Source organism: Haemaphysalis longicornis, unplaced genomic scaffold (genome assembly GCF_048455015.1).
Source record: "Haemaphysalis longicornis isolate Haplotype H1 unplaced genomic scaffold, Haemaphysalis longicornis Haplotype H1 scaffold_12, whole genome shotgun sequence".
NCBI classification, from domain to species: Eukaryota; Metazoa; Arthropoda; class Arachnida; order Ixodida; family Ixodidae; genus Haemaphysalis; species Haemaphysalis longicornis.
Genome location: NW_027526225.1, coordinates 87,303,583 through 87,330,550, shown reverse-complemented (window position 1 = coordinate 87,330,550; position 26,968 = coordinate 87,303,583). Strand labels below are relative to the sequence as shown.

At 47.2% G+C, this 26,968-nt stretch overlaps 1 protein-coding gene across 1 annotated transcript in view; it reads right to left on the bottom strand.

Moving 5' to 3' along the window:
• Positions 1 to 26,968, bottom strand: part of LOC144161718 (acidic mammalian chitinase-like) — a 43,591-nt gene that overhangs the window by 7,751 nt on the left and 8,872 nt on the right. Inside the window, exons 3-8 of the mRNA XM_077692334.1 lie at positions 25,532 to 25,576; positions 23,172 to 23,234; positions 9,001 to 9,156; positions 6,319 to 6,536; positions 5,483 to 5,577; positions 3,988 to 4,099 (exon numbers count right to left, since the gene is read on the bottom strand). Of these exons, the coding sequence (XP_077548460.1) occupies positions 3,988 to 4,099; positions 5,483 to 5,577; positions 6,319 to 6,536; positions 9,001 to 9,156; positions 23,172 to 23,234; positions 25,532 to 25,576 (689 nt within the window). The remainder of the gene's footprint in view (positions 1 to 3,987; positions 4,100 to 5,482; positions 5,578 to 6,318; positions 6,537 to 9,000; positions 9,157 to 23,171; positions 23,235 to 25,531; positions 25,577 to 26,968) is intronic.

The window sequence follows — 26,968 nt, the reverse complement described above, 5'->3', positions numbered from 1 at the left end:
ACATTAGATAGTTTTAGCAGTTCGTCTGTCCGTCGTGTACGTAGTTACCGTGTTGACCGGGACTCGTCTGGGCACTCGTGCATTTGTCGCGATAGGGAGATTATTTCCGCGGGCCGGCCCTCGCCATGGCCGTGAATTCGCCACAGAGGGGTGCGCCTCCTCGCCCTTCATCCTCGCCCTGCAGTCGGGTCCAGGTCATCACGGTAACTACGTACACGACGGAACAGATGGACTGCTAAAACTCTCTATTATCTCACATTCCCGACCCGCAAAAATTTTCACGTGACTCGCATTGGGCGCGTGCCGAAGTTGTTCACGGTGTTAATTGCTACGCTGACCTGATAGTATCGGACGCTGTGCGCTCCCATTGTTCACCTCTAATAGATCAAGACACTACCTTCTCGAACATAGCCTAAGAACAGAATTTAGAACGTCGAGGGGGAGGGGGGAGTGTTTAATTTCAGTCACATCACTCAAGGGTAGCAGCACAAATGCATAAACCACAAAATATTGTGGTTTGTTCGTTAGAGCGGTGACGTTAAAGATGATAGCTGGTGTGTAGACAGCAACAGTATAGCTTTGAAAAGCCAGGCGCACTTACGGGCAAAAAAATAAGGTCTATAGCAAGGAATCTGCGAAGGCGATATTTCGATTGGCGAGGCAGCATGCTGGCTTAGTTGGCTAATCATTTTAAATAATAATGAGCGCGGTTTTAAATGAGGACACGTCAAAAGACGGAACCGCGTCCATTGGGTACCTGCTCGAGTAATTAATGCATGTATGGCACAGCCTACAGGCGCAGTGCTGACCATAATTCAGGAAGTGACCATAAGATGTGGTGTGCCAGTTGCCGCGCTTAGCTGAAATATAGGCCGCCTTCGTTGGCGGATATGAATGTATGGCAAAGAAAGGCCGCCATGGACATGATTTTGTTCCTGAGCTTGTCGCTTCGTGAATACCGCCCAACTTTGTATAATTTGAGAGAACTGTGCTTTAATACCTTACTCAGCTTCATTCCAGCCCCGAAAGAAAAATTTTAAACAAAAAAATGTAAGTAGTATTCAAAATACTTTCAAATTTCGCGCTACAGTGACGTTTTATGATCAGGAGTGACGTCATGTGGGCCAGCAATGAAATTATATTTTTAGGGTGTTTACTGCCCGTCGGCATTCAAGTTAAGCGATCAAATGGAAATAAAGGCCGCAGTACAATCACCCTGTCACGTGTCTGCGTGATGATTTAGGTCGTCGGCCGCCGATCGCACAAACAAGATTCTGCGACGTCATCGAAAGTTGCCGGAAAGGGACTAGGGAGTCGCCACGGCTTCCCATGTTTTCTTTATAGCCTCCATTATTTGTTCCAGGATTGCGATATAATTGGCACCATTGTTATCGGGATGAAGCAGTCTTTCTAACGAACCGAACTTGTGTTTTGTGTTCATAGCCCATTGAAGGCTCCTGAAACCACTACGCGGCTAGCTCGTAACGTGTTGCGTTGATGACAAGGTGTTCGGGCATGTCCTTAAAATTAGGAACCGAGAGTTTTTTTTTTTCGCTTATTTAATCAAATTTACTCGTTTTGTGTGTGTGGAGGGGTCTTCCTCACACGTGCAATCAGTCATCCCTATATCGCTCCCAGAAATATGTCAGGGTTCCTGGCAGTTGACCTCGCAAAACGCAGAGACAAAAAAAATTAGATAATTAATAGCAACCTTCGCACTGTTTAAACTATGTCGAAAAGCTGTCTTCTTGAAGCATGGACACCTTACCAACTAAGTTTGATGTCCCCAACCCTGTCACACACATCGTGCATACACAACCTCAGCCCACACCAATGCCAACTACATCCGCACCCGAGGAGAACCCGAATAAATCAGCCAGTCTCCCAAGCGGCCCGAACGTGCGCACCCCCGACACACTATATGCCTACCGGGGGACCGGCCACGCGATAACCCCAATCAATCTGTGCAACTAGCGTGGTTGCTATGACAACCACGAAAGGACGACACCAACGAAGCACATGCTCAGCGCACTTTGCCGCCACTGCTCACTATCCGTTGAAAAGTGAAAAGTCTCGCATTTCAACAGAGTTCTAAGATGACTGCTCCGCCAGCCCATTCTGCGACTCCGCCACTGAAGACGTGAGTGTGCAGCACCTGGGGCGGTATTCTCGAGTTTTGTCCCTTTTGCGTCCCTTTCAAAACTGTCCCTTTAAGCGAGCCCTGATTGGCTAAAAGCAAACAACCGGAAGTGACGTAACGCAAGCGCGGCAAACCTACTGCCAACCTTCGTCTATGCTGCCCACGTCCACTTCTTAACCGGAAGTACGTCACGATGAAAGGGAAGCAAAGGGACGTTTTCAAGAAGGACAGTTTCGAGAATACCGCCCCTGATGTGAACCTACGCGTAAGCCTCTCCCTTGACCTACACCATTTGATGGGTGCATGATACACCGTTTCACCGAGAACTTCTGGCCTTCAGACATGAAGTTAATCCCTACGAATGTCTGAGATCATGTTCCTTTATTATTCCACAGGGGAAACTTTCGAATAGAAACAAAACTCTCCCATCCCCGTGATATCCCGTACTGGGGAGAAAAATTCCCATTTCTACGTTTAGGAGTTTCCTACTTCTAGCACTTTTTTCAACTCTCCCGAGGTCTGGAAGCGCGCCCTGTCCAGTTCATGCCTGTCCGACCAGCTTCGGCTGGTGGTGTGGGCTGTAGCGGCTGGAAAGGCATATGGGGTCCTGGACTGAGGACTTCACCTCCCGAAGAGTCCACAAAACTTTTTCCCACAATAACGATGTTTACCCTCCTCCTCCTCCTCACAGGTTTCTCAACAACTCCCTGAAAATTTTCCCTGCATCCTCTTTTTTCACCTGATAGATCTTCGCGTGGATTCCTGTTATGGTTTTGGCGTTAGCTAGCGCCACTTATGTCTACTTTACGTAGCCGCTGTACTCCTGTTCTGTGAACTGGATTGGAAGCGGTCTCGGATGCTTCTAGCTTGCGGGAACACGACTGCACATATTTGGACATAGATCTCAAAGGGAACAAAGTAATAAATTGATGCGAGATCCGTTTTACTGGCATTATTTTTCCTTTATACTCCAAGACTCCTAAAATCCCCTACATCTGTTCGTACCCAGCTTTCTCGCTCAAAATCCCTACCTCTCAGGAACCTAGCAAACCCACTTCAAGAACGTGATATTTCGCATAAAGAGAGGATTCTGAATATTTTTTTGTGTAATTCACTGTCAAATCTTACTTTTTATACATTTGTATGGGATAGTTTTCATGGCTCTGGAACTTAGTCGCGCAACGTGGAAGACTTGAAACTGTTCACATATCAAGTTTTCACCCCCAATATTAGCTGCGCGAAAAGAAAAATCTTTCCGTTTCGCTAAAAACCTACAGTGTAATCACTATTGAAAGGACTGCCATTAGTGGGAAAACTGCACATGAAAAATTCCTTTTTTTTTTCGTTACGCCGAAATTACATCCGAAAATTTCCTGCACAGAACATCACTGGGCACCCCTCCGTTTAATGAAGATGGTGGTTGAACGCGATGCTGTTACGTGAGAAATTCGTTCACCGGTGTCTGAGTTCGGACTTTGACTCGGTAAGCTTTGACTTCCACTCGCACGCAGTTTGGACTTTTGACTGCAGCGGCTTTGACTTCGACCTTTGGCTATTTGATTTCACATGATGACGTTGTCGTCGTTAGACGGAGGCGTTCATGATTTTGCTGTCCAATTTTGCATGTACCCCCCTACAAACCCATACTGCTTTGACGGTGTCGAAATGCCGCAACCGGATGGACGTCGGCTTCATAACGGACAGCGGGTGGCGTATTTTTTTTTTTTTTCGCTCCACCCACGATCATTATCATTGTCAGAGAAAGTTGGCTTTCCTGCAGTGTGTTTTCGACTAGACATACGCCATCAGTAAGGCACAGCCAGCTTCGCTTTAGAAGATGTGCGTACCCGGAACTGGACGGAGGTGCTGTTGTCGTACTTGCTGTACGGGTTCGTCAGAGTGGTGCGCTCGTCGGTATGCCGCGTGTGGCTCGTCATGAAGCTCGCAAAGTCCACCAGCCTGCGCAGAGAGGAGCCAGAGTTCCCTAATCAGGAGCTCTACCACTTTACATAGTGGTAGAGCTCCTGATTAGGTAGTAGAGCTCCTAATTAGAGTGGTAGTAGTGGATGTACCTTTGGTACCTGTGGATGTACTACATACATTTTTTAGGCTATCTTGCATCACGCATTTGCTCCAAACGTTCGCGATATGGTCGGGAAGTCTACGAATTCCAAACTCAAATAGGTGCACGCACGTCCGTTCAGAAACAAGGTTAGGACTTTTCGTCGGCAGTTGTAGCTTAGGTTCTGCCTCAGTTTTCGCCACGTGCTCTAAAACCAGCAATGAAAAATTTCATTTACAAATTCTGTTAAATATTTTCTACTCAAGCATTTTTTGTACAATTCCCACGTCGCCCTCCTTGGCTTCGCTACGCAAAATCATCATCATCATCATCACCACAACCATCACCCCCACACCACATTTATGTTCCCCTCAGAAAGAACTCCTGTTCCACAGTTGTCCAAACCATCGGCAAAAATAGCGTTCGCTCAGCTCAAAGCTATATTCAAAACTCATTGTAGGGGCGAAAACGTTCAGTTCTCTCTCTCTCTCTCTCTCTCTCTCTCTCTCTCTCTCTCTCTCTCTCTCTCTCTCTCTCTCTCTCTCTCTCTGCGCGCGTGCGTGGGTTACTTGATCAGTTTGGATATGTTATAGCTTAGCAGCGTACGTTCAACATGAAGTTACCATCTGCAATTAGCATCATCACGAAGTTATCATCATTTGTTCATCTTCGCGGGTTTCAAAAATTAGCAGTGGCTTAGCTCGGCTATGCCAGGATATATGCAGCGTGAGCTAAGGTTCAGCAGATTATTCTTAGGTTGCCTGGTTGTCCAGGATTAGCTGATTATCATGCTTACTGCTGCTAAAACGATTTCCAATCCAATACAATCTAATCTAATTCAATCCAATCCAATTAAATCCAGTCGCGGTGGCGGCGGCGGCTCTGGCGCACCAGCTGTGCGCCGTGAGATGTCACTGCGCCTCGCGCATGCGCAGCACGGCTCTCCAAGAGCCACGCGAAACTGCTCAACCTCAGCCAGTGTAGCTCACGCTACCAAAACAAAAACAGCGTGCTCTAAGTTCTTGTTTGCAGCAGTGGGCCTCACTCATCGGGTTTGCTCTCGTGAACATCCAGCCCTTCGAGAAATAAATGTAAATACGGTGCGAATTTCCCAGGGGTGGAAAAAAAGGTACAGCTGAGAATGGAGAACTGTCATAGCGACTTGGGTGTGAAATGATTTGTTCTCGCCGCACGCTGAATTTCATTTTGAAGGTAAATAGAGCCTAATCATGTCCAGCAAACATGAGTCTGCAGTTAGGAGTCACTACTGCACCACTTACTCCAGCAGCTCAAGCAGTTCCGGTTCCACGATCTTCTGTGTGCGGTCTATTCCGATGGTGAGCAGGTACTGCTGCTTGAACCATCTGCGTAAGGCCTGGAAAAAAGTTACGCAGTGTCTACAGTGCCGTACGACGGCGCCCTAGCTCGGCGCTGCACGCATGTCTATCCGACAGCATTCGAATATTTATAACTAGGCTAGCACCGCCTAGAGCGTCGGTCATTGTGGTGTAGGGCAATAAAAAACGAAGTCGTTGTAGTGCAGGGGCTCCGTTATAGTTTCTTGATGCCAAGGTCGGTGTTTCGATACCGGCTATTGCCTGTATTCACCTTTAAATTTGATCATAATTTTTATGTCTTAGGTTATCTCTTGGTGTTTTAAATTATTGCTTTGTGCTCGTTAGGACATACTATGTTAGTTTAGGTTAGGTTACCTTACTCTGCGTTAGTTGGATCGATGGAGTGCCAGACACGGCATTTTTTTACGAAACGCCGGTTGACGTCGATATACTTGAGAGCTTATAGTACTGTCGGACGGCAATCTAGACACAGCCAAAAAGTTACCGCACTGTCCACGTTCGTTATTCATGGTTATTAAGGGAACCGCAAACAAAAAAAAACGAACACTTCCACTATCCAGTACGACGGTGGAATAATTATAAAGGAACGATGCAGTATTTCCACAAACAGTATACCACCGGAAGGGTTAGTCCACCGGAAGGGGATGATGATACCGACGACGATGAAGATGATGAAAACGAAATGCTTAACGGCCCCTTTTCCAGCCAAAAACGTTGAATAAGGACGCTTGTGGTGGGAAATGTAGGATTGCCGTTACCGTGACAATGTCGGTGGTGTTGCGGACGTTCCTGGGCAGAAGGTCGAGGCCGGCGAGGTGCAGGCCGTCGACGCCGCTCCGGTCGAGCCAGATGCGGGCGTCGGAGGCGAGCCTGTCTGCGGGCCAGCCCGTGCGCAGCATCGCCTCCAGCTCGACGGAGAGCAGCAGCCGCGCTTCGGGCGCCGTGTCGCGCACGTGCAGGAACCTCCGGAAGGCGTCTGCGCGTGCGCAGTACGCAGCAACACCGTCAGTGGAGCGCCGTGTTCTGCTCTGTCTGCCTGAGTCTGTCTGCCTGCCTGCCTGTATGTATGTATGTATGTATGTATGTATGTATGTATGTATGTATGTATGTATGTATGTATGTATGTATGTATGTATGTATGTATGTATGTATGTATGTATGTATGTATGTATGTATGTATGTATGTATGTATGTATGTATGTATGTATGTATGTATGTATGTATGTATGTATGTATGTATGTATGTATGTATGTATGTATGTATGTATGTATGTATGTATGTATGTATGTATGTATGTATGTATGTATGTATGTATGTATGTATGTATGTATGTATGTATGTATGTATGTATGTATGCGTGTGTATGTGCGTTGGTATACATGCATGCATGCACGTATGTATGTGTGTATGTATGTAGTATGTATGTGTATGCATGCATGCATGCATGTATGTATGTATGTATGTATGTATGTATGTATGTATGTATGTATGTATGTATGTATGTATGTATGTATGTACAGCCGGTAAAAGGCTTGTCTATAACACAGCTTTCGTACTCTCAGCCCTATCCTGCCCCGACAGAGGGGGATTTGAATAAAACGACTGCGGAATTCTGAAGTCTTAGCCCTTCGCTTTTGCCTCCGACATGTTTGGAACGAGTATGTTTCGGCAGTTTTCGGTAGTAGCTGGTTGAAGTTGAAATCGCTGTTATAGACAAGCGTTTTACCGACTGTACGTACGTATGTGTGTTTGTATGCATTTTTTGTATGCGTGCACGTATGTATGTATATGTATGTATGTATGCATGCATGTATGTGTGTGTGTGTGTGTGTATGTGTGTATGTATGTATGAATGTTCCGTGTTCCAATGACGATCTGCAGCATGACGGCCCGGACTAGGGCTGTTTCCACAATTCTCTCTCTCTCTCTCTCTCTCTCTCTCTCTCTCTCTCTCTCTCTCTCTCTCTCTCTCTCTCTCTCTCTCTCTCTCTCTCTCTCTCTCTCTCTCTCTCTCTCTCTCTCTCTCTCTCTCTCTCTCTCTTTCTATCGGTTTGTGTGCGTGTGCGGCGGGGGTAGCCTCGACCCTGCCTTGAACAGCACCGACCACTTACTCTTCTGAAAGAAATCCCTGAAATGCGGTGTTACTGAACGGATTGTTTTTAGAAGGAGTCAGTATGTTTGTAAACTTATACGGCCCCTTAACGACGTGTTGGTGGCTTCTTTATGGCGGCACAAAGGCTTCCCTGCGCGACATCTCTTGCGTTCCACAAATTTCGTTTAGGTGAATCAAATACACCAAATGGTGATTCTACAGCAATGCGAGATTTCATTTAAACTGCTTACCCAAAAGTTTCTCTTTAATCAAGGCTGAATAAAGACGGATTCTTCCATTTTCTCGCTGTTTATCCGCTTACGTGCGGGTGCATCGCATTGGTGAACGCTTTTTAGGACACCTTCAGCGGCTTCGTAGAGTCGTTACGTGCTCCATCCAACGCGCACTTCATTTTAACTGCCAAAAAACTTTTACGTAGACTCAACGAACGAACTCGCTTGTCTGTACGTAACGCTTGATGTGTCACACTTTCGACGCATAAGGTAATGCTAAAAATCAAGACCCTAAGGTCGTCATATTTTCACACAAAACCGCTGTTATTACCAGTGAAAAAAAGTTTTCCCTGTGATGTATCTGAGTAATCTGGTGAAGCCGACTTGAAAGGGGTGGCTGCATAGCGCTCTATACTAGTACATGGGTTTTTTGTAGGTCATACATACATATTTCAGCAATCAGCAAGTCATACATATTTACAGCTGAGGCGTAGTACAGAAGTGTGTCTCAAGGCAGGAGCCGTACGCCTGACCTCCATTGATGATACGCAAAATAAATATTACGAGCGATATTGCAAAAGAGAAATGTATACAGAACCACAGCCGTAAACAGAACCATATACAAAGAACTGAGAGAGAGAGACAGAGAGAGAGAGAGAGAGAGAGAGAGAGAGAGAGAGAGAGGTATTTATTAAAACGCGCTATTGTCTTCATAGTTTATTGAAATACTCAGACTCTCTGTAATGCACCCGCCCTCCAAAACAAAAAGATGTCTTCCCAGCAATGCAAGAATGCATAAAAAAAAGCTTACTTACTAAAACAAGCTCAGTAAGCAGGCTTTCAAAGAGCCCTGGAGCCTTCCTACTTTGATATCAGACTGTTTATATTGTCCCTGGAAAAATTATTTTAATCAATGTATTTGAGTGCAATTAACGACTGTACCTCAAAGCCACGTAAAATGAACAGAAGGCCCTCATTAGCGGTCGGTAAAAAGCATGGTCAAAAGAACGCGCTAGTGTTGCAAGCAAGCCAGTAGATGGCGCCACGCGTTTTCACAACTGTGCCGTAAAGGAAACGGTATGGCGCAACCGGACCTCCTCCGAGGGCCACCCACCCGGGTCGTAGTTGTAGAGGACGTCCCTCCCCTCGGACGAGTTGGGGCCGGCGTGGCTGGGCACGCTAGCGTAGATGAAATGCGTGCAGATGCCGTACGGGTAGATGCCCAGCCGGTACCGCGGCGAGAACCGGCACAGCAGGGTGACGTTCGACGCTGCAAGTATATATACAGTGGAACCCCAATCATACGTTTTTCACCGGGCCGGGAAAACAAAAAGTAACAACCAGGAAAACGCCGCAGTGAGGAAACCTTCGAAAATGAACGAAAACAGCGTAGCTTTGGATTGTAATTATGTATTTCTGCAACTTTGGCTTTCGAACCTTAAAAAACCCGACAATGTAGGATTACCGCTTTTTGCGATAACCAAAAAACACACGTGGCAATGCAAGGCCCCTAGCGATGTTGACTCTCTTCCGCGCTGACTGCTTGTCTCCTGCGTTTAGTACTTCAAGCTTTTCCTGAAGGGAAAGCACCTCCCGTTTTTGCGACGCCATCACGGCACGGCAAAGTTCGCGGTTGCAAGTTCAACGGTGTTCTAAAAACCTTGAAGCGCGCGATGACCACGAGAGGGCGTGCTGTTCTTGTGGTGGGGCTTTTATGGCAAACACGCACTTCCGGCATTCCGAAGTGAAACTTCCGTTGTAAGCGCAGTGATGGTGGTGATAGCATAGAGTAACATAGGGCCATCTAGTGGGGCCGAATCGCGCCATGAGCGGCTTCATGCAGCCAGTTTCGTAGCCAAGCCTGGCCAAGGCTCGTCAAACGTCAAAATGGTGGTCCGCGCATGTTGCCCGGGCGTGTTCGGTGTGTCAGATCAGCGAACGTACCCTGAGCCACGATGTAAGAGTGAGGATTTCAATACATGTGAGCTGCACCGGGACTAGACAAAAACAACGTAGCAGCCGGGAAAACGCAGCACTGAGGAACGTAACAGCGGGGTTCTACTGCATATACGCGCGCATGGCCAAGCAGCAGCACTGGCAGTTAAGGGGCCGTGGAGACAAAATACGCACTTGTTCAATTTGAAAAATTACGCCTATCTTCCCGCGAGGGAACCCTGAAGTGATGCGACGCATCAGGGGGGAGCGTTTGGACTGACGCTGGTATTGGATTGCGTCAGTCCACTTGCTGAAGGGACTGTCGCTACCATCACGTCTTCATCGGAAGAATCAAGTGAAGCACGCAGTCGTCAAGCAAAGTGACGCGAAGTCGAACGAGAGCGAGCGCTGACTGAACCGCTGCAGCGCGCTACCCGCTTTATATTCACAGCGCCTGAAGGAGAGGAGACAGCGGAGGAGAGTCGCGCATGCGCGCACTTGCGCGACGGGAGCGGAGCGAAGCGAGCGAAGCGCGCGCACGCAGCTGTTGTTTATGATAATGCGACAGAGGGAGAGTGTTGCGCACAGCTGTCGGAGAGATGAGCGGAGGAGAGTCGCGCATGCGCAGGTGGCGTGCGGACGCCGCCGACGCCGACGCAGGAGGGACATGCCTCAGAGCAAGAGATGCGTCGCATCTAATAAAACTAGCCTTGGGTAACTCGCTCAGCTCTATTGCTGCCAAGAAAGACGTTGTTTAACCGAAAGAAACAAGGAATGTTTAAAAAGGTATTGAAATTTTTCGCACACTGTAAAATGATTTACACCCCTTAGTGTGTAAACTTCACACCCCAGTAAGTATAAAGTACGGAGGGTGTACGTTTACATCCACAGGGGTGTAAATTTACATTTCTTAGGGTGTGAATGTACACCCCTAGGGATGTAAAGCACTGTCTACAACTGACACCCTTCACTTTAGCAAAAAAAAGCAAAGGAAAACAGGATTTAGGGTGTTTTGTCTTAATAACAACCTTACACCCTAGCAAGACCACAAAAATACACCCTTTTTTAAGGTGTTTTACCGTTTGTTACACCCTTTCAAAGGTTATTTCCTATTTTCTGATGGGGTGTAAGGGTGTTCATTATGGACAAAAAGAGTAAATCATTTTACAGTGTACATGTGGCGTGGTATGGGCAGGAGTGACGTAATATGCTCCAGCTCTAAAAACGTTTTGCTTTACGAGTTAACTGCACGTTAGCATTCGAGTGATACGCTCAAATAGAAGCTCCGGCCACCACAATAATCACCCAGTCACGTTTATTAACGGCGGCTTCGGTGGGCAGCTGTTAATCGCTACACAAAATCCTGTGACCACAGGGATCCCACAAGAAAAAGAAGTCGCCACTGCTTCACCTGTTTTCGTCAATACCGTATTTTCGCGCGTATAACCAGCCCCTGCACACAATCCGCACTCCAACTTTCAGCCCGCCGAAAAAAGAAAAACAAATCCTCGCGTATTTCCCGCACATTTGATACAGGAAAGGCTGCACCACAGTTACTACTCAAGCAACACATCACATACTATGCAGACAGAAAAAGCGTAAAAAGATAGAAAGACAGAAAAAGACAGAAAAAGCGACAGAAACAGAGTGACATTTGAGAGCAAGTAGAATACACTGACTGCAAGGTGAAAGTCACAATTCACTCAGTGTCACTGCTCTCGCTAGAGCTATCACTTGAGCCGCAGTCCTCACTGTTGTACACAAGGTCATCTTCACGGCACAACCCGCTTTGCCGTGAAGCTGCACAAAAGGAAAGACCCCGCTTAGTATCTCCACCCGTACTTTGCCACTGAAATTTTCGCATTCTTGGTGCAGGTTATACGCGCAAAAATACGGTACATCGATTATTTTTTCTGAAAGTTGCGATAAAATGGTATCATTTTTATCGGGGCGGAAGTCTTTTCAATGAACCAAACTTGCGTTTTGTCTTCATGCCCCTTTTATCACAGGCGCTTCTGCGTCATTTCGTCTTCGCAATATTGGAAGCATCACTTGGTCATCGTACGCGTTAGCCAAAACCCCGCTGCGCTAATTATCTCGGATGCTAGATGTGTACCGCGAAGGCCAGGGGCTCTGCTGCTACTCCGGGTAAACTCGTAACGCCGCTAAGTCACAAAAATGAGAAGCAGAACCCGCGAAACAATGCAATCAGTGGCAGATATCGAGGTCAACTCATCAAGATTTCACTGACGTCATATCCGTCCCGAAAATGACGCCAGTACAACGAAGCAAGCGGCCTGTAAAGGGTGCACTCCTACACACAAGGTCGTCTTGCGAGGAAGCAACCTATAGTAATAAAATGTATGTTATACTTTGGGTTGTTCGTTTTCAAGTTTTATATTTTAACACTAACGTGTTTTATGCCGGGATACACCAATATTTCACTGACGTCATATTCGTCACGGCAAGGACGCCAGTACACCTTTGCCGAAGCGACCCGCCCGTAGGACGTCGCTCTCCAAGCACACCCACGAGACAGCCGCCGACCCGCCAATCATGCTCAGCTGCAGATTTCGCTGCACATTTCACTTTCGTGTTTTACCGATTCCTATGACAAAGAAATCAGCCACTTCTTTTTTTTTTTTTTTTTTGATGAACATCTAGATCAGACTGGAGTGAAATGCTAAGCGAAACCGGAACATCAACGAGATAAATAAGCCAGGTGTACACAAATTTTCGTCACGCTTAAAAGCTTGCAACCCAAATTTTCCGAGGTCAGGCAACACATTTTCCGCGGCCGTGACATTTGAGAGTTTTAACATACCATGTGTATCGCTTGTGCCGTGCGTACCGGGACCCATGGCTGGGCAAAGTTCTGTTGACGGGCAGCCCCCGACTTGCCGTGCCCGCGCAATCGTTCCGGTGAGGTGTGTGCCTCTTCAGCGTATCCGCGCGCGCATGCGCTGTCGGGTCCCGGTACGTACGGTAAGCTAAAGCTGTCTAGTTACTTTAATTGCCTCTAATACGTATGTAGTGTGCAGCCTTGTGCGAAAGGCGACAGTCATGCACGTTGTCCTCCTTCACGCCCTGGTCACGAAAATTGCGGCATATCCAGAAAAAGCCCACGGATATCATCTAAGGTACAGCGGTAAGCATAGCAGTCGTCCTCCTGGAATACAGGAGAGATAGAGAGAGAGAAAAAAAATTTATTTCTCCAGCAGAGGCTGATGTGTGGGCGTCGCCCTGTGGAAGGCGTCCAATCATGGCTGCCTGGTGCATTGTTTGTGGATAGACGTCACAGTCAAATAACAGTTTCAGCGAGATTCGTCGAAGTACAGAGAGTTTGCCAATGTTGTGTTAATGAGTAAGCATTCTAGTGCGAGGTTCCCTAAAAATTTGCCTGTAAGCGCCTGTCAGTATGTCTGCATGCCTGACTGTATGCTACACGTGACACGATGCGCTCCTTCATTTGATATTTATGACAGTAACAGCGACTTAAAACGTAGCGCAACGCAGTTTGCTCCTCAGTGCAAAACCATCGTGGGAGATAAATTTTAGACATTCAAAAGGTTTTTAAGTGCACAGCACTTTATGGGCTCGCCTTGCCGTCGTAGCACGCTAATGGATCGATGTCAAGCGACCGCCGGAATCAGGCGGCGCAGCGAGATAACGGACCCAAGTAGAGCCTGGTGTACCTTCGTCAGGAAGACACGCGGACGCTTGGAAAACCACACCGTTTAAATAGTCATAACCGTTCGAACCTTGTGAACCGCTGGCGCTTGTCATACATCTCCCCGTTGTTTAGTGCAGAGGAAAGTGCAGGTACATTTGAGGCAACATCTGAGTATATAACCGGAAGCCCCCGCGTTCATTTAGTTAGGAACGCTCGTTGGATTGGTCTTTACGATAGTAAGCGAAAAAAGCGGCCGCGCAAGAAACAAATGGCGCATTCGAAATGCCGCGGAAAGGCTCCAGCTGCGCGAGAAAAAATTCGCACGTACCAAATGACGCAAAACAGCTCCAGTATACGAAATTAAAGCAAGCGCAAAAAGAACAGAACTCTTGCTGGCGCAGTTTCAGGCAGGGAGCGCGCGAGCACTGCGAAGGCGGGAAATTTGAATTTCATATTCATCTATAGAGGAATGAGACAGAGCGGCGAAGAGCGTGATGGGTGGTAGCAGTGATCGGATAACGGCGCCACCACCCATTATGGCGAATCACTGCTCTGCACTTCCGACAGCTTTCATATTGAGTGGAACGGCTTTAAATTTTTTTCAAGAGATTTCTGTGGCATTGGTTTACCCGTAGTTGCTTTGATTTGCAGTCAGTTATAAACATATTGTCACGGGAAGAAGAAGACGAGAGCTATCGGCCCAACCTCTGAAGAAGAAGAAGACCCAGCTGGGCGGGCTCCCTCATAGCCGACATCGTGTAAATAGCGTAAATATCTTCCATGGTTTATTTCATGTGTCCTGCCGCCACGTAACAATATTATCGGCTAAAGCGTGATTAGCAAGTGAGAGAATAACCTCTTCTGAACGATATACGTACAACTTAACGTGGAACATAGCCGTTTTACCACTTATTTTCGCGCCACGACATACGTAATTTCAGGCCACAAATTCCAGCCATTGTGGCTTTAGTTCACAGACTTACTCGAGTACTGGACCGGCGAGTCCTCTGAAGAAGGAGGAAAAAAAAAGAACGTATGAATGAATGACGCTATTGCAGATAGGAGGCTAAAAAACCCTAAAAAAGAAAGGGATTGGGAAAGATGATGCAAATAAGTTGTAGTTAAAAAAAAAAAAGCACATGCGCACACACAGCTTCAGCCTCAGGCAGGGTAGCGTGAAACTTTCACTGAGGGCATTATTTACCACATCTAATCGAAAGGCGTGGGTTCGGTCCCCACTCTGGGCGCGTGCTTTTCTTTCTTTCTTTCTCACGTAATTAATATAAAAAAATAATGTAACGTCACTAACGGTAAAAAAAAACTCTAACCATTCCCCTATGCCTTCTTTGGTGTTGTAGACTGCCGGCATTTCTTTCTATATATATATATATATATATATATATATATATATATATATATATATATATATATATATATATATATATATATATATATATATATATATATATATATATATATATATATATATATATATATTGGGACAGACACCAATTGGGACACCGTTTTACCCTTCGTCACTTATGCGTACAACACCGCAACACAACGAACTACTGGCTTTTCGCCCTTCTTTCTCGTTTAACGCCGCCCTCCATCTTCCGTCCCCGATGCTGCTTTCTTTTCTGCACCTGCCTAAAGCCGATGTCCCAGGAGAGTTTGTCTCTCGCCTTGAACACTGCCGCCGTCTCGCACAGTTGAACACCCAGGCCTGTCAAGAAGACCGCAAGTCTCGTCATGATGTGACGCATCGGATTGTTTCCTTTCAACCAGGTGATGAAGTGTTACTTGCCACTCCCATGCGTGCAGTGGGATTACGTGAAAAGTTCCTGCCACGTTTCACCGGTCCTTACACCGTTCTGGAGCAGACTTCTCCAGTCAACTATCGGGTGGCTCCTACTCTCCCCACGTCCGACCGTCGGTGCCGCGGAACTGAAATTGTCCATGTCTGGCGCATCAAGCCATTTCATCGGCGCCCCTCATCTTTTTAGCGCCCGGAGGGGCCGCTTCCGCCGGGAGGGGGGGGGGGGATATTGTGAGCACAGGCGCACAGGCGTCATCGTTGTTTCATAACTGTTACTCGAATGGCCAATCCCACCTAGCAACTCATCATCAGTGTGGCGCACGCGAGCACCACACCATCTTCTTCATCTTCCATGCTCGCGCCTTCTCCACCATCGCTTTTTGCAACGATCTCTCGGCGAGGCTGCGTCGTCATTAAACGCGTCCTTCAAGTCTCCCGTGTCCGAGACTTGCAATATATATATATATATATATATATATATATATATATATATATATATATATATATATATATATATATATATATATATATATATATATATATATATATATATATAAGGCATATATATATAATTGGTAAGGCATTCGAGATCTAATCGAAAGGCGTGGGTTCGGGTAAAAAAAAGTCTAACCACTCCCCTATGCCTTCTTTGGCGTTGTAGACTGCCGGCATTTCTTTCTGTATTTCCTAACGAGCCCCTCATTTCCAAACCCTATTATCGCGCGAAAGCTTAACGAGGGCCTCGGTTCTGGCAGCCTTGATGCCAAGGTAGCATAAGAGGGTTTCCCTCCAGTTAACTGCTCATGACAGGCTGTAGACGTTCGCGTCACGCCCCGGGGGCTGAAAAAGAAGGTCCCCTTCTCCCCGTGAAGTCTGAGTGGCGCTGGCTACCACCCTCAAGCGTCAGATACAGTTGTAGTAAATATAAATACCCCAGAATATGAAGCAGAACACAGTCGCCCAGATAGCCGAATTGGTAAGGCATTCGAGATCTAATCGAAAGGCGTGGGTTCGGTCCCCACTCTGGGCGCGTGTTTTCCTTTCTTTCTTTCTCACGTAATTAATAAAAAAAATAATGTAACGTCAATAACAGTAAAAAAAAGTCTAACCACTCCCCTATGCCTTCTTTGGCGTTGTAGACTGCCGGCATTTCTTTCTGTATATATATATATATATATATATATATATATATATATATATATATATATATATATATATATATATATATACAGGAAGAACTGCCGGCAGTCTACAACGCCAAAGAAGGCATAGGGGAGTGGTTAGATTTTTTTTTTTTTTACCGTTATTGACGTTACATTTTTTTTTATTATTAATTACGTAAGAAAGAAAGAAAGAAAAACACGCGCCCAGAGTGGGGACCGAACCCACGCCTTTCGATTAGATCTCGAATGCCTTACCAATTCGGCTATCTGGGCGACTGTGTTCTGCTTCACTTTCTGGGGTATTTATATTTACTGCAACTGTATCTGACGCTTGAGGGTGGTAGCCAGCGCCACTCAGACTACACGGGGAGAAGGGGACCTTCTTTTTCAACCCCCAGGGCGTGACGCGAACGTCTACAGCCTGTCATGAGCGGTTAACTGTGTTCGGTCCCCACTCTGGGCGGTCCCTCTGGGTTCGCTCTGGGTTCGGTCCCCACTCTGGGCGCGTGTTTTTCTTTCTTTCTTTCTTACGTAATTAATAAAAAAAAATGTAACGTCAATAACGGTAAAAAAAAAAAAATCTAACCACTCCCCTATGCCTTCTTTGGCGTTGTAGACTGCCGGCAGTTCTTCCTGTATTTCCTAATGAGCCCCTCATTTCCAAACCCTATTATCGTGCGAAAGCTTAGCGAGGGCCTCGGTTCTGGCAGCCTTGATGCCAAGGTAGCATAAGAGGGTTTCCCGCCAGTTAACCGCTCATGACAGGCTGTAGACGTTCGCGTCACGCCCCGGGGGTTGAAAAAGAAGGTCCCCTTCTCCCCGTGTAGTCTGAGTGGCGCTGGCTACCACCCTCAAGCGTCAGATACAGTTGCAGTAAATATAAATACCCCAGAAAGTGAAGCAGAACACAGTCGCCCAGATAGCCGAATTGGTAAGGCATTCGAGATCTAATCGAAAGGCGTGGGTTCGGTCCCCACTCTGGGCGCGTGTTTTTCTTTCTTTCTTTCTTACGTAATTAATAAAAAAAAATGTAACGTCAATAACGGTAAAAAAAAAAAATCTAACCACTCTCCTATGCCTTCTTTGGCGTTGTAGACTGCCGGCAGTTCTTCCTGTATTTCCTAATGAGCCCCTCATTTCAAAACCCTATTATCGTGCGAAAGCTTAGCGAGGGCCTCGGTTCTGGCAGCCTTGATGCCAAGGTAGCATAAGAGGGTTTCCCGCCAGTTAACCGCTCATGACAGGCTGTAGACGTTCGCGTCACGCCCCGGGGGTTGAAAAAGAAGGTCCCCTTCTCCCCGTGTAGTCTGAGTGGCGCTGGCTACCACCCTCAAGCGTCAGATACAGTTGCAGTAAATATAAATACCCCAGAAAGTGAAGCAGAACACAGTCGCCCAGATAGCCGAATTGGTAAGGCATTCGAGATCTAATCGAAAGGCGTGGGTTCGGTCCCCACTCTGGGCGCGTGTTTTTCTTTCTTTCTTTCTTACGTAATTAATAAAAAAAAATGTAACGTCAATAACGGTAAAAAAAAAAAAATCTAACCACTCCCCTATGCCTTCTTTGGCGTTGTAGACTGCCGGCAGTTCTTCCTGTATTTCCTAATGAGCCCCTCATTTCCAAACCCTATTATCGTGCGAAAGCTTAGCGAGGGCCTCGGTTCTGGCAGCCTTGATGCCAAGGTAGCATAAGAGGGTTTCCCGCCAGTTAACCGCTCATGACAGGCTGTAGACGTTCGCGTCACGCCCCGGGGGTTGAAAAAGAAGGTCCCCTTCTCCCCGTGTAGTCTGAGTGGCGCTGGCTACCACCCTCAAGCGTCAGATACAGTTGCAGTAAATATAAATACCCCAGAAAGTGAAGCAGAACACAGTCGCCCAGATAGCCGAATTGGTAAGGCATTCGAGATCTAATCGAAAGGCGTGGGTTCGGTCCCCACTCTGGGCGCGTGTTTTTCTTTCTTTCTTTCTTACGTAATTAATAAAAAAAAATGTAACGTCAATAACGGTAAAAAAAAAAAAATCTAACCACTCCCCTATGCCTTCTTTGGCGTTGTAGACTGCCGGCAGTTCTTCCTGTATTTCCTAATGAGCCCCTCATTTCAAAACCCTATTATCGTGCGAAAGCTTAGCGAGGGCCTCGGTTCTGGCAGCCTTGATGCCAAGGTAGCATAAGAGGGTTTCCCGCCAGTTAACCGCTCATGACAGGCTGTAGACGTTCGCGTCACGCCCCGGGGGTTGAAAAAGAAGGTCCCCTTCTCCCCGTGTAGTCTGAGTGGCGCTGGCTACCACCCTCAAGCGTCAGATACAGTTGCAGTAAATATAAATACCCCAGAAAGTGAAGCAGAACACAGTCGCCCAGATAGCCGAATTGGTAAGGCATTCGAGATCTAATCGAAAGGCGTGGGTTCGGTCCCCACTCTGGGCGCGTGTTTTTCTTTCTTTCTTTCTTACGTAATTAATAAAAAAAAATGTAACGTCAATAACGGTAAAAAAAAAAAAAAATCTAACCACTCCCCTATGCCTTCTTTGGCGTTGTAGACTGCCGGCAGTTCTTCCTGTATTTCCTAATGAGCCCCTCATTTCAAAACCCTATTATCGTGCGAAAGCTTAGCGAGGGCCTCGGTTCTGGCAGCCTTGATGCCAAGGTAGCATAAGAGGGTTTCCCGCCAGTTAACCGCTCATGACAGGCTGTAGACGTTCGCGTCACGCCCCGGGGGTTGAAAAAGAAGGTCCCCTTCTCCCCGTGTAGTCTGAGTGGCGCTGGCTACCACCCTCAAGCGTCAGATACAGTTGCAGTAAATATAAATACCCCAGAAAGTGAAGCAGAACACAGTCGCCCAGATAGCCGAATTGGTAAGGCATTCGAGATCTAATCGAAAGGCGTGGGTTCGGTCCCCACTCTGGGCGCGTGTTTTTCTTTCTTTCTTTCTTACGTAATTAATAAAAAAAAATGTAACGTCAATAACGGTAAAAAAAAAAAAAATCTAACCACTCCCCTATGCCTTCTTTGGCGTTGTAGACTGCCGGCAGTTCTTCCTGTATTTCCTAATGAGCCCCTCATTTCCAAACCCTATTATCGTGCGAAAGCTTAGCGAGGGCCTCGGTTCTGGCAGCCTTGATGCCAAGGTAGCATAAGAGGGTTTCCCGCCAGTTAACCGCTCATGACAGGCTGTAGACGTTCGCGTCACGCCCCGGGGGTTGAAAAAGAAGGTCCCCTTCTCCCCGTGTAGTCTGAGTGGCGCTGGCTACCACCCTCAAGCGTCAGATACAGTTGCAGTAAATATAAATACCCCAGAAAGTGAAGCAGAACACAGTCGCCCAGATAGCCGAATTGGTAAGGCATTCGAGATCTAATCGAAAGGCGTGGGTTCGGTCCCCACTCTGGGCGCGTGTTTTTCTTTCTTTCTTTCTTACGTAATTAATAAAAAAAAATGTAACGTCAATAACGGTAAAAAAAAAAAAAATCTAACCACTCCCCTATGCCTTCTTTGGCGTTGTAGACTGCCGGCAGTTCTTCCTGTATTTCCTAATGAGCCCCTCATTTCCAAACCCTATTATCGTGCGAAAGCTTAGCGAGGGCCTCGGTTCTGGCAGCCTTGATGCCAAGGTAGCATAAGAGGGTTTCCCGCCAGTTAACCGCTCATGACAGGCTGTAGACGTTCGCGTCACGCCCCGGGGGTTGAAAAAGAAGGTCCCCTTCTCCCCGTGTAGTCTGAGTGGCGCTGGCTACCACCCTCAAGCGTCAGATACAGTTGCAGTAAATATAAATACCCCAGAAAGTGAAGCAGAACACAGTCGCCCAGATAGCCGAATTGGTAAGGCATTCGAGATCTAATCGAAAGGCGTGGGTTCGGTCCCCACTCTGGGCGCGTGTTTTTCTTTCTTTCTTTCTTACGTAATTAATAAAAAAAAATGTAACGTCAATAACGGTAAAAAAAAAAAAATCTAACCACTCCCCTATGCCTTCTTTGGCGTTGTAGACTGCCGGCAGTTCTTCCTGTATTTCCTAATGAGCCCCTCATTTCCAAACCCTATTATCGTGCGAAAGCTTAGCGAGGGCCTCGGTTCTGGCAGCCTTGATGCCAAGGTAGCATAAGAGGGTTTCCCGCCAGTTAACCGCTCATGACAGGCTGTAGACGTTCGCGTCACGCCCCGGGGGTTGAAAAAGAAGGTCCCCTTCTCCCCGTGTAGTCTGAGTGGCGCTGGCTACCACTCTCAAGCGTCAGATACAGTTGCAGTAAATATAAATACCCCAGAAAGTGAAGCAGAACACAGTCGCCCAGATAGCCGAATTGGTAAGGCATTCGAGATCTAATCGAAAGGCGTGGGTTCGGTCCCCACTCTGGGCGCGTGTTTTTCTTTCTTTCTTTCTTACGTAATTAATAAAAAAAAAATGTAACGTCAATAACGGTAAAAAAAAAAATCTAACCACTCCCCTATGCCTTCTTTGGCGTTGTAGACTGCCGGCAGTTCTTCCTGTATTTCCTAATGAGCCCCTCATTTCCAAACCCTATTATCGTGCGAAAGCTTAGCGAGGGCCTCGGTTCTGGCAGCCTTGATGCCAAGGTAGCATAAGAGGGTTTCCCGCCAGTTAACCGCTCATGACAGGCTGTAGACGTTCGCGTCACGCCCCGGGGGTTGAAAAAGAAGGTCCCCTTCTCCCCGTGTAGTCTGAGTGGCGCTGGCTACCACCCTCAAGCGTCAGATACAGTTGCAGTAAATATAAATACCCCAGAAAGTGAAGCAGAACACAGTCGCCCAGATAGCCGAATTGGTAAGGCATTCGAGATCTAATCGAAAGGCGTGGGTTCGGTCCCCACTCTGGGCGCGTGTTTTTCTTTCTTTCTTTCTTACGTAATTAATAAAAAAAAATGTAACGTCAATAACGGTAAAAAAAAAAAATCTAACCACTCCCCTATGCCTTCTTTGGCGTTGTAGACTGCCGGCAGTTCTTCCTGTATTTCCTAATGAGCCCCTCATTTCCAAACCCTATTATCGTGCGAAAGCTTAGCGAGGGCCTCGGTTCTGGCAGCCTTGATGCCAAGGTAGCATAAGAGGGTTTCCCGCCAGTTAACCGCTCATGACAGGCTGTAGACGTTCGCGTCACGCCCCGGGGGTTGAAAAAGAAGGTCCCCTTCTCCCCGTGTAGTCTGAGTGGCGCTGGCTACCACCCTCAAGCGTCAGATACAGTTGCAGTAAATATAAATACCCCAGAAAGTGAAGCAGAACACAGTCGCCCAGATAGCCGAATTGGTAAGGCATTCGAGATCTAATCGAAAGGCGTGGGTTCGGTCCCCACTCTGGGCGCGTGTTTTTCTTTCTTTCTTTCTTACGTAATTAATAAAAAAAATGTAACGTCAATAACGGTAAAAAAAAAAATCTAACCACTCCCCTATGCCTTCTTTGGCGTTGTAGACTGCCGGCAGTTCTTCCTGTATATATATATATATATATATATATATATATATATATATATATTGTAGGGCTTTTGCACAACGGGTGAACCAGGACGTTTATTCCCCGATATAAGCGGTGGTTCCGAACACCGAACTGAGAGCGATGATGATGATGATTCACGAGTGCATAGGATGTGGTAGTGTTAATGAGAATGATCATGTGACGTCAGGGAAGAAATGTGGGACATTTATCATTGCGTATAAACAAGTCTCTTCAAGTGTCGTCGATTTGCATTTTAAGAGGCACCCTCTTAAGAGGCATTGTCACGTTATCCACTTTGAAATGGTTCATTTGGTTGTATGACTATGCAGATATGCGCCTCACTATTTTCTGCGGCGGTAAACGGCTGATCGCAATTCCTCCTTTTTTGCGCCAGTCGACTTTGCGCCTTATTGATCTGGCTTAAGCCGGCAACATATAAGTTAAGCTCATAACGAAGGCTCCCGAAGTACTCAGGAAACGGCGGACACACCACTTGCACCCCGGGTGGAGATCCGCTGTAAATGTTGTAAGACTGGATTTGCCCCCGCGTCAGAAGACACATCGCACCTTATGTATACCTGCGCGAATAGAAGAAATGTTGTACCACCAGCTATAAGACGAGATAAAATACTGCTTCTATAACGCTTGTCTTTTTTCCTGGATACACAAAGATTTCAATGACGTCATATACGTCACGGAAGTGACGCCAGTTCAACGAAGCAAGCGGCCTGTAAAGGGTGCAACCCTGCGCACAGGGTCTTCTTGGGGGGAAGCAACCTTTAGTATGAAAGAGTACGTTATACTTATGGTTGCTCGTTTTCGGGTTTTATATTTTAACGCGAAAGTGTTTCATGCCGGGAAGCACCAAGATTTCACTGACGTCATATCCGTCATGGAAATGACGCCAGCACACCTTTGCTGAAGCGACCTACCCGTAGGACGTCGCTCTCCAAGCACACCCACGAGACAGCCGCCGACCCACCAATCATGCTCAGCTGCAGATTTCACTGTACATTTCACTTTCGTGTTTTACCAATTCCTATGACAGAAGAATCAACCACAGTTTTTTTACAGTGTTTAGTACGCCATTGTGATAGATTTGTACAAACATACCCGTAGATGCAGTTAAGCTCGTTAACTATATCCTCCTATGGCCTTACTTTGTTAGTTTCGCGATGCACAAGCGAACCAGTGAACGCATTAAAATTTCGTCCCATTTTATGCGCCTCTTTATCTACTACCAGTAATAACACTCACGTTCCTTGTTGGAGTTCTGTTCGAAGGCCTTCTTGATGACGGACATGCTCTCGCCCGGGTCTTCTGCGTGGTTGTGTACAAAGAAAAAAAAAGCGCTTGTAATGAGTCGTTCAAGTTCTAAATATTCGTCAAAGCACGCGTCATATTAGGCACGTAATGGCGACCTTGCGCGACCCTCTGTCGCGACTGCAGTGAAATTATTAAAAAGCAAATAGATTTTTTGAGAAAGGTAAGCATTCTTAGGTTATTCACCAGCTGTACATAATAGAAAAACTGTTTCTTAGGATAACGTAACGTACCTCGGGAGTTAGGACACAATTTATATATCGTCCCCTCGCTGCTGAGCCCAAGAGTGCGGGTTCGAAAAGCGAAAACGCCCGTGTGTTCGAGATTATGGCTCACGTTAAAGACCCCTTGCAGGTGGTCAAAATTAATTCGGAGCACTCCATTACGGCCTGCCTCATCCCCTGTGCAGCGTCCGCGCGTTAAACCTCACAATCAATCAATCAATCAATCAATCAATCAATCAATCAATCGATTGATCGATTATTATTCTCCTCTCTTTCCCCTCCCTCCTTCAGCCCTGTACACGATTTTACTTCTGTATACACCCAAATATATAAATTACCGGCGTTATTTTTCCCACGGACTTCGTTAGTATATGGTTAGATGCCTTAGACGCTAAGACGCAATATATATATCCTCCCCCTTTCCCGTCTCTCCCTCAACTGTACACGATTTTACTTGTGTATACATCGAAATATATAAATTACCGATGTTTTTCCCGAGGCCTTCGAACAGTTATCTTTTATATAAAGCATATACAGTCGAACACGGATATATCGAACACGGGTATATCGAATTATTGTCTATATCGAACTCATAAATTATCCCCTTGAAAATTCTGTGTAAAAGTATAGGAATTCGTACGTTTATATCGAACCGTATTTTTCCCGACATTGCGTATATCGAACGCCGCGCGAGTTGGAAGGTGCTCTTCGGCGGTCGCTGCACTCCCGATTGAGGTTGAGGAGGATGTGGAGGAATGCGCGGGCATGGCGAAGACTGGGTCGCGTAACTAATCCCCCCTACCGGAACGAATTTGCGCTTGCCCAGTCGGGCCCCGCTACCGGCCGCCATAGCGTTAGCGGACGGAGCCCGGTATGCTAAATCTCTCTATGCACACAAGCCCGAACGCTCCGAAAATATGACAGTGCGAGGTAGGGGTGCCCCGACTGCGCACGTCCTTTTTTTTTTTTTTTTTTTCTTTCGGCTGCGTACGTTCCCCGGCTTGCCGAAAAAGAGTTTCTCTCTCTCTGGGTCTGTCTTTCCCCGATGTCGTATCGGGAAAGGGAAGAGGGAACGAAGGCGCTGGCGGCCTCCTCCTTCTTTTACATTTTGCTGCTGTTGCTGCTGTTTGGCGAGTTGTCCCGCACCTTTCGGAGATCACTGTTTCTCTAGGAGATGACCATCGCGAGCGCTTTGTTGGAGTCCGTTCAGAGAGTCTTGGAATTGTTCCCTTCAAAGTTCTTGTGGTACGTGCGCGCTGTTCTTTTGCGTGCGTGTTGTGCATGGTGTGCGAAGGCGCAGTGTACTGCTGGAATTTTCTAGTTGTGCAGCCTCGAGAAGATCGAGACCAGCGTCTTTAATTTCATTTCCAGGACGAAGAAGCAGGCCAAGATCAGCGATTTTTTTTTCACGGAAATAAAGTGTCCTGTTGCGTCGTGAGTGCGGGATTAGTTGTCATTCTTGAATGCGACGATCGGTAAGTGATCGTCTGCCATAGGTGAGGTCTCAGAGCCCATATTTCTTATATCGAATTTTTCATATATCGAACTAATTCGCGATCCCCTTGGAGTTCGATATATCCGTGTTCGACTGTAATAACGCGGGCGTGCCGCCCTCTATGTCAGGGCGTTCCACAGAACTCATAGGCTTGTTGGAAATAGTAGCGAGGAGGAAGAAGTGGCCCCACCAACATACCTCTCAAATCATCATCATCGTACATAGTGTTCCATCCTGTCCCATTAAAGCGGTGGCTACCGTTCGTGTCCCGGCTCGGTCCTTTCCGCGACAAGGCTTTCATTGCCGACCACTTTGTATTTTTCTGCTGGTGCCTAGATTTACGTCTTAACACAGTTGCAGAATATTAACTGTAAATGCGTACCGGCCACTTGGAAGAATTCGAAGGGTGCACCTGAGTATCGAGACGAATCGTTTTGGTGGACTAACAGACAGACACACGCTCGGGCAGCGCTCAATTTTTCGACCAATGTTCCCCGCGCAAAGGCGCTGCTTTTGGAGCAGTGAATTTCCTCCCCGAATGTAGCGCCTCATTTGTGTACGCACGAAACACTTGCCTTGCACGTGCAGGCCTTCCTCGTTGTCGTAGCCCTTGATCCGAACTGTTGGAAAGAGCAGAGTTATTCATTCGCATCCGCAAGTCACATCCGAAGCTAGAAGACTTTCGAACTTCGCTTTCATCACTTCAAGTTCATAATACGATATTCGTTATGTCCCCCGCGCCGATATGAGACAATAGAGAGTTACAGCAGAGCGGAGAACCGGTTCCGGTACCGCATCAGACTTTATCCGCACTGTGGCGGTTCGTTCTTGACTCCTCCATGTTGGGACACTATTGAGGCCTTCTTCTCCCCTCCCTCCGTTTCCCCATGCGGCCTAGAGCCATCCTGTTCAATAAATGTTGGTTTGTTGTTTGTTGTTGTACCGGGACCGGTTATCCGCTCTGCTATTAGAGAGTTATAGCAGAGCGGAGAACCGATCCCAGTACGGTACCCGGTACACTTGCGCACACGCACAACCAGCTTTTTCTCCTCTGCGCACGCGCAGTGTCGCCGGTCGCTTACCGGGTACCGTACCGGGACCGGTTATCCGCTCTGCTATTAGAGAGTTATAGCACAGCGGAGAACCGATCCCAGTACGGTACCCGGTACACTTGCGCACACGCACAACCAGTTTTTTCTCCTCTGCGCACGCGCGGTGTCGCCGGTCGCTTACCGGGTACCGTACCGGGACCGGTTATCCGCTCTGCTATTAGAGAGTTATATCAGAGCGGAGAACCGATCCCAGTACGGTACCCGGTACACTTGCGCACACGCACAACCAGCTTTTTCTCCTCTGCGCACGCGCAGTGTCGCCGGTCACATACCGGGTACCGTACCAGGACCGGTTATCCGCTCTGCTATTAGAGAGTTATAGCAGAGCGGAGAACCGATCCCGGTACGGTATCCTGTGCACCTGCGTATGCGCACAACCCGTTTTTTCTCCTCTGCGCACGCGCAGCGTCGCCGGTCGCTTACCGGGTATCGTATCGGGACCGGTTATCGGCTTTGCTATTAGAGAGTTATAGCAGAGCGGAGAACCGATCCCGGTACGGTACCCGGTGCACCTGCGCATGCACACAGCCCGTTTTTTTTTTCCTCTGCGCACGCGCAGTAGTACCGGTCGTCTACCGGGTACCGTACCGGGACCGATTCCGCGGTCTGCTATAACTCTCTATTCACTCTCTCATGGCATCTGTACGCCGTAACCCAGTCAACGAGAGCAAAACGTTATAAACAGGAAATTCTCCATTAAACTGAGCAGCATTAAAAACGAAAGTGATCGTAGCTTCTGATTTTTTTTTCCCCAGCACCGCTTGAGTCTATGCGTTGACGTGAGGAATGTCTCTCTCATACCGAGGCGGCTATTCTCAAAGTTAGCAAATATTCGGCAAATCCCCAGCTTGACAAAACGAGGTTCCTAGTCGGCTGTTATGCCCATTCTCAGCCAATCTA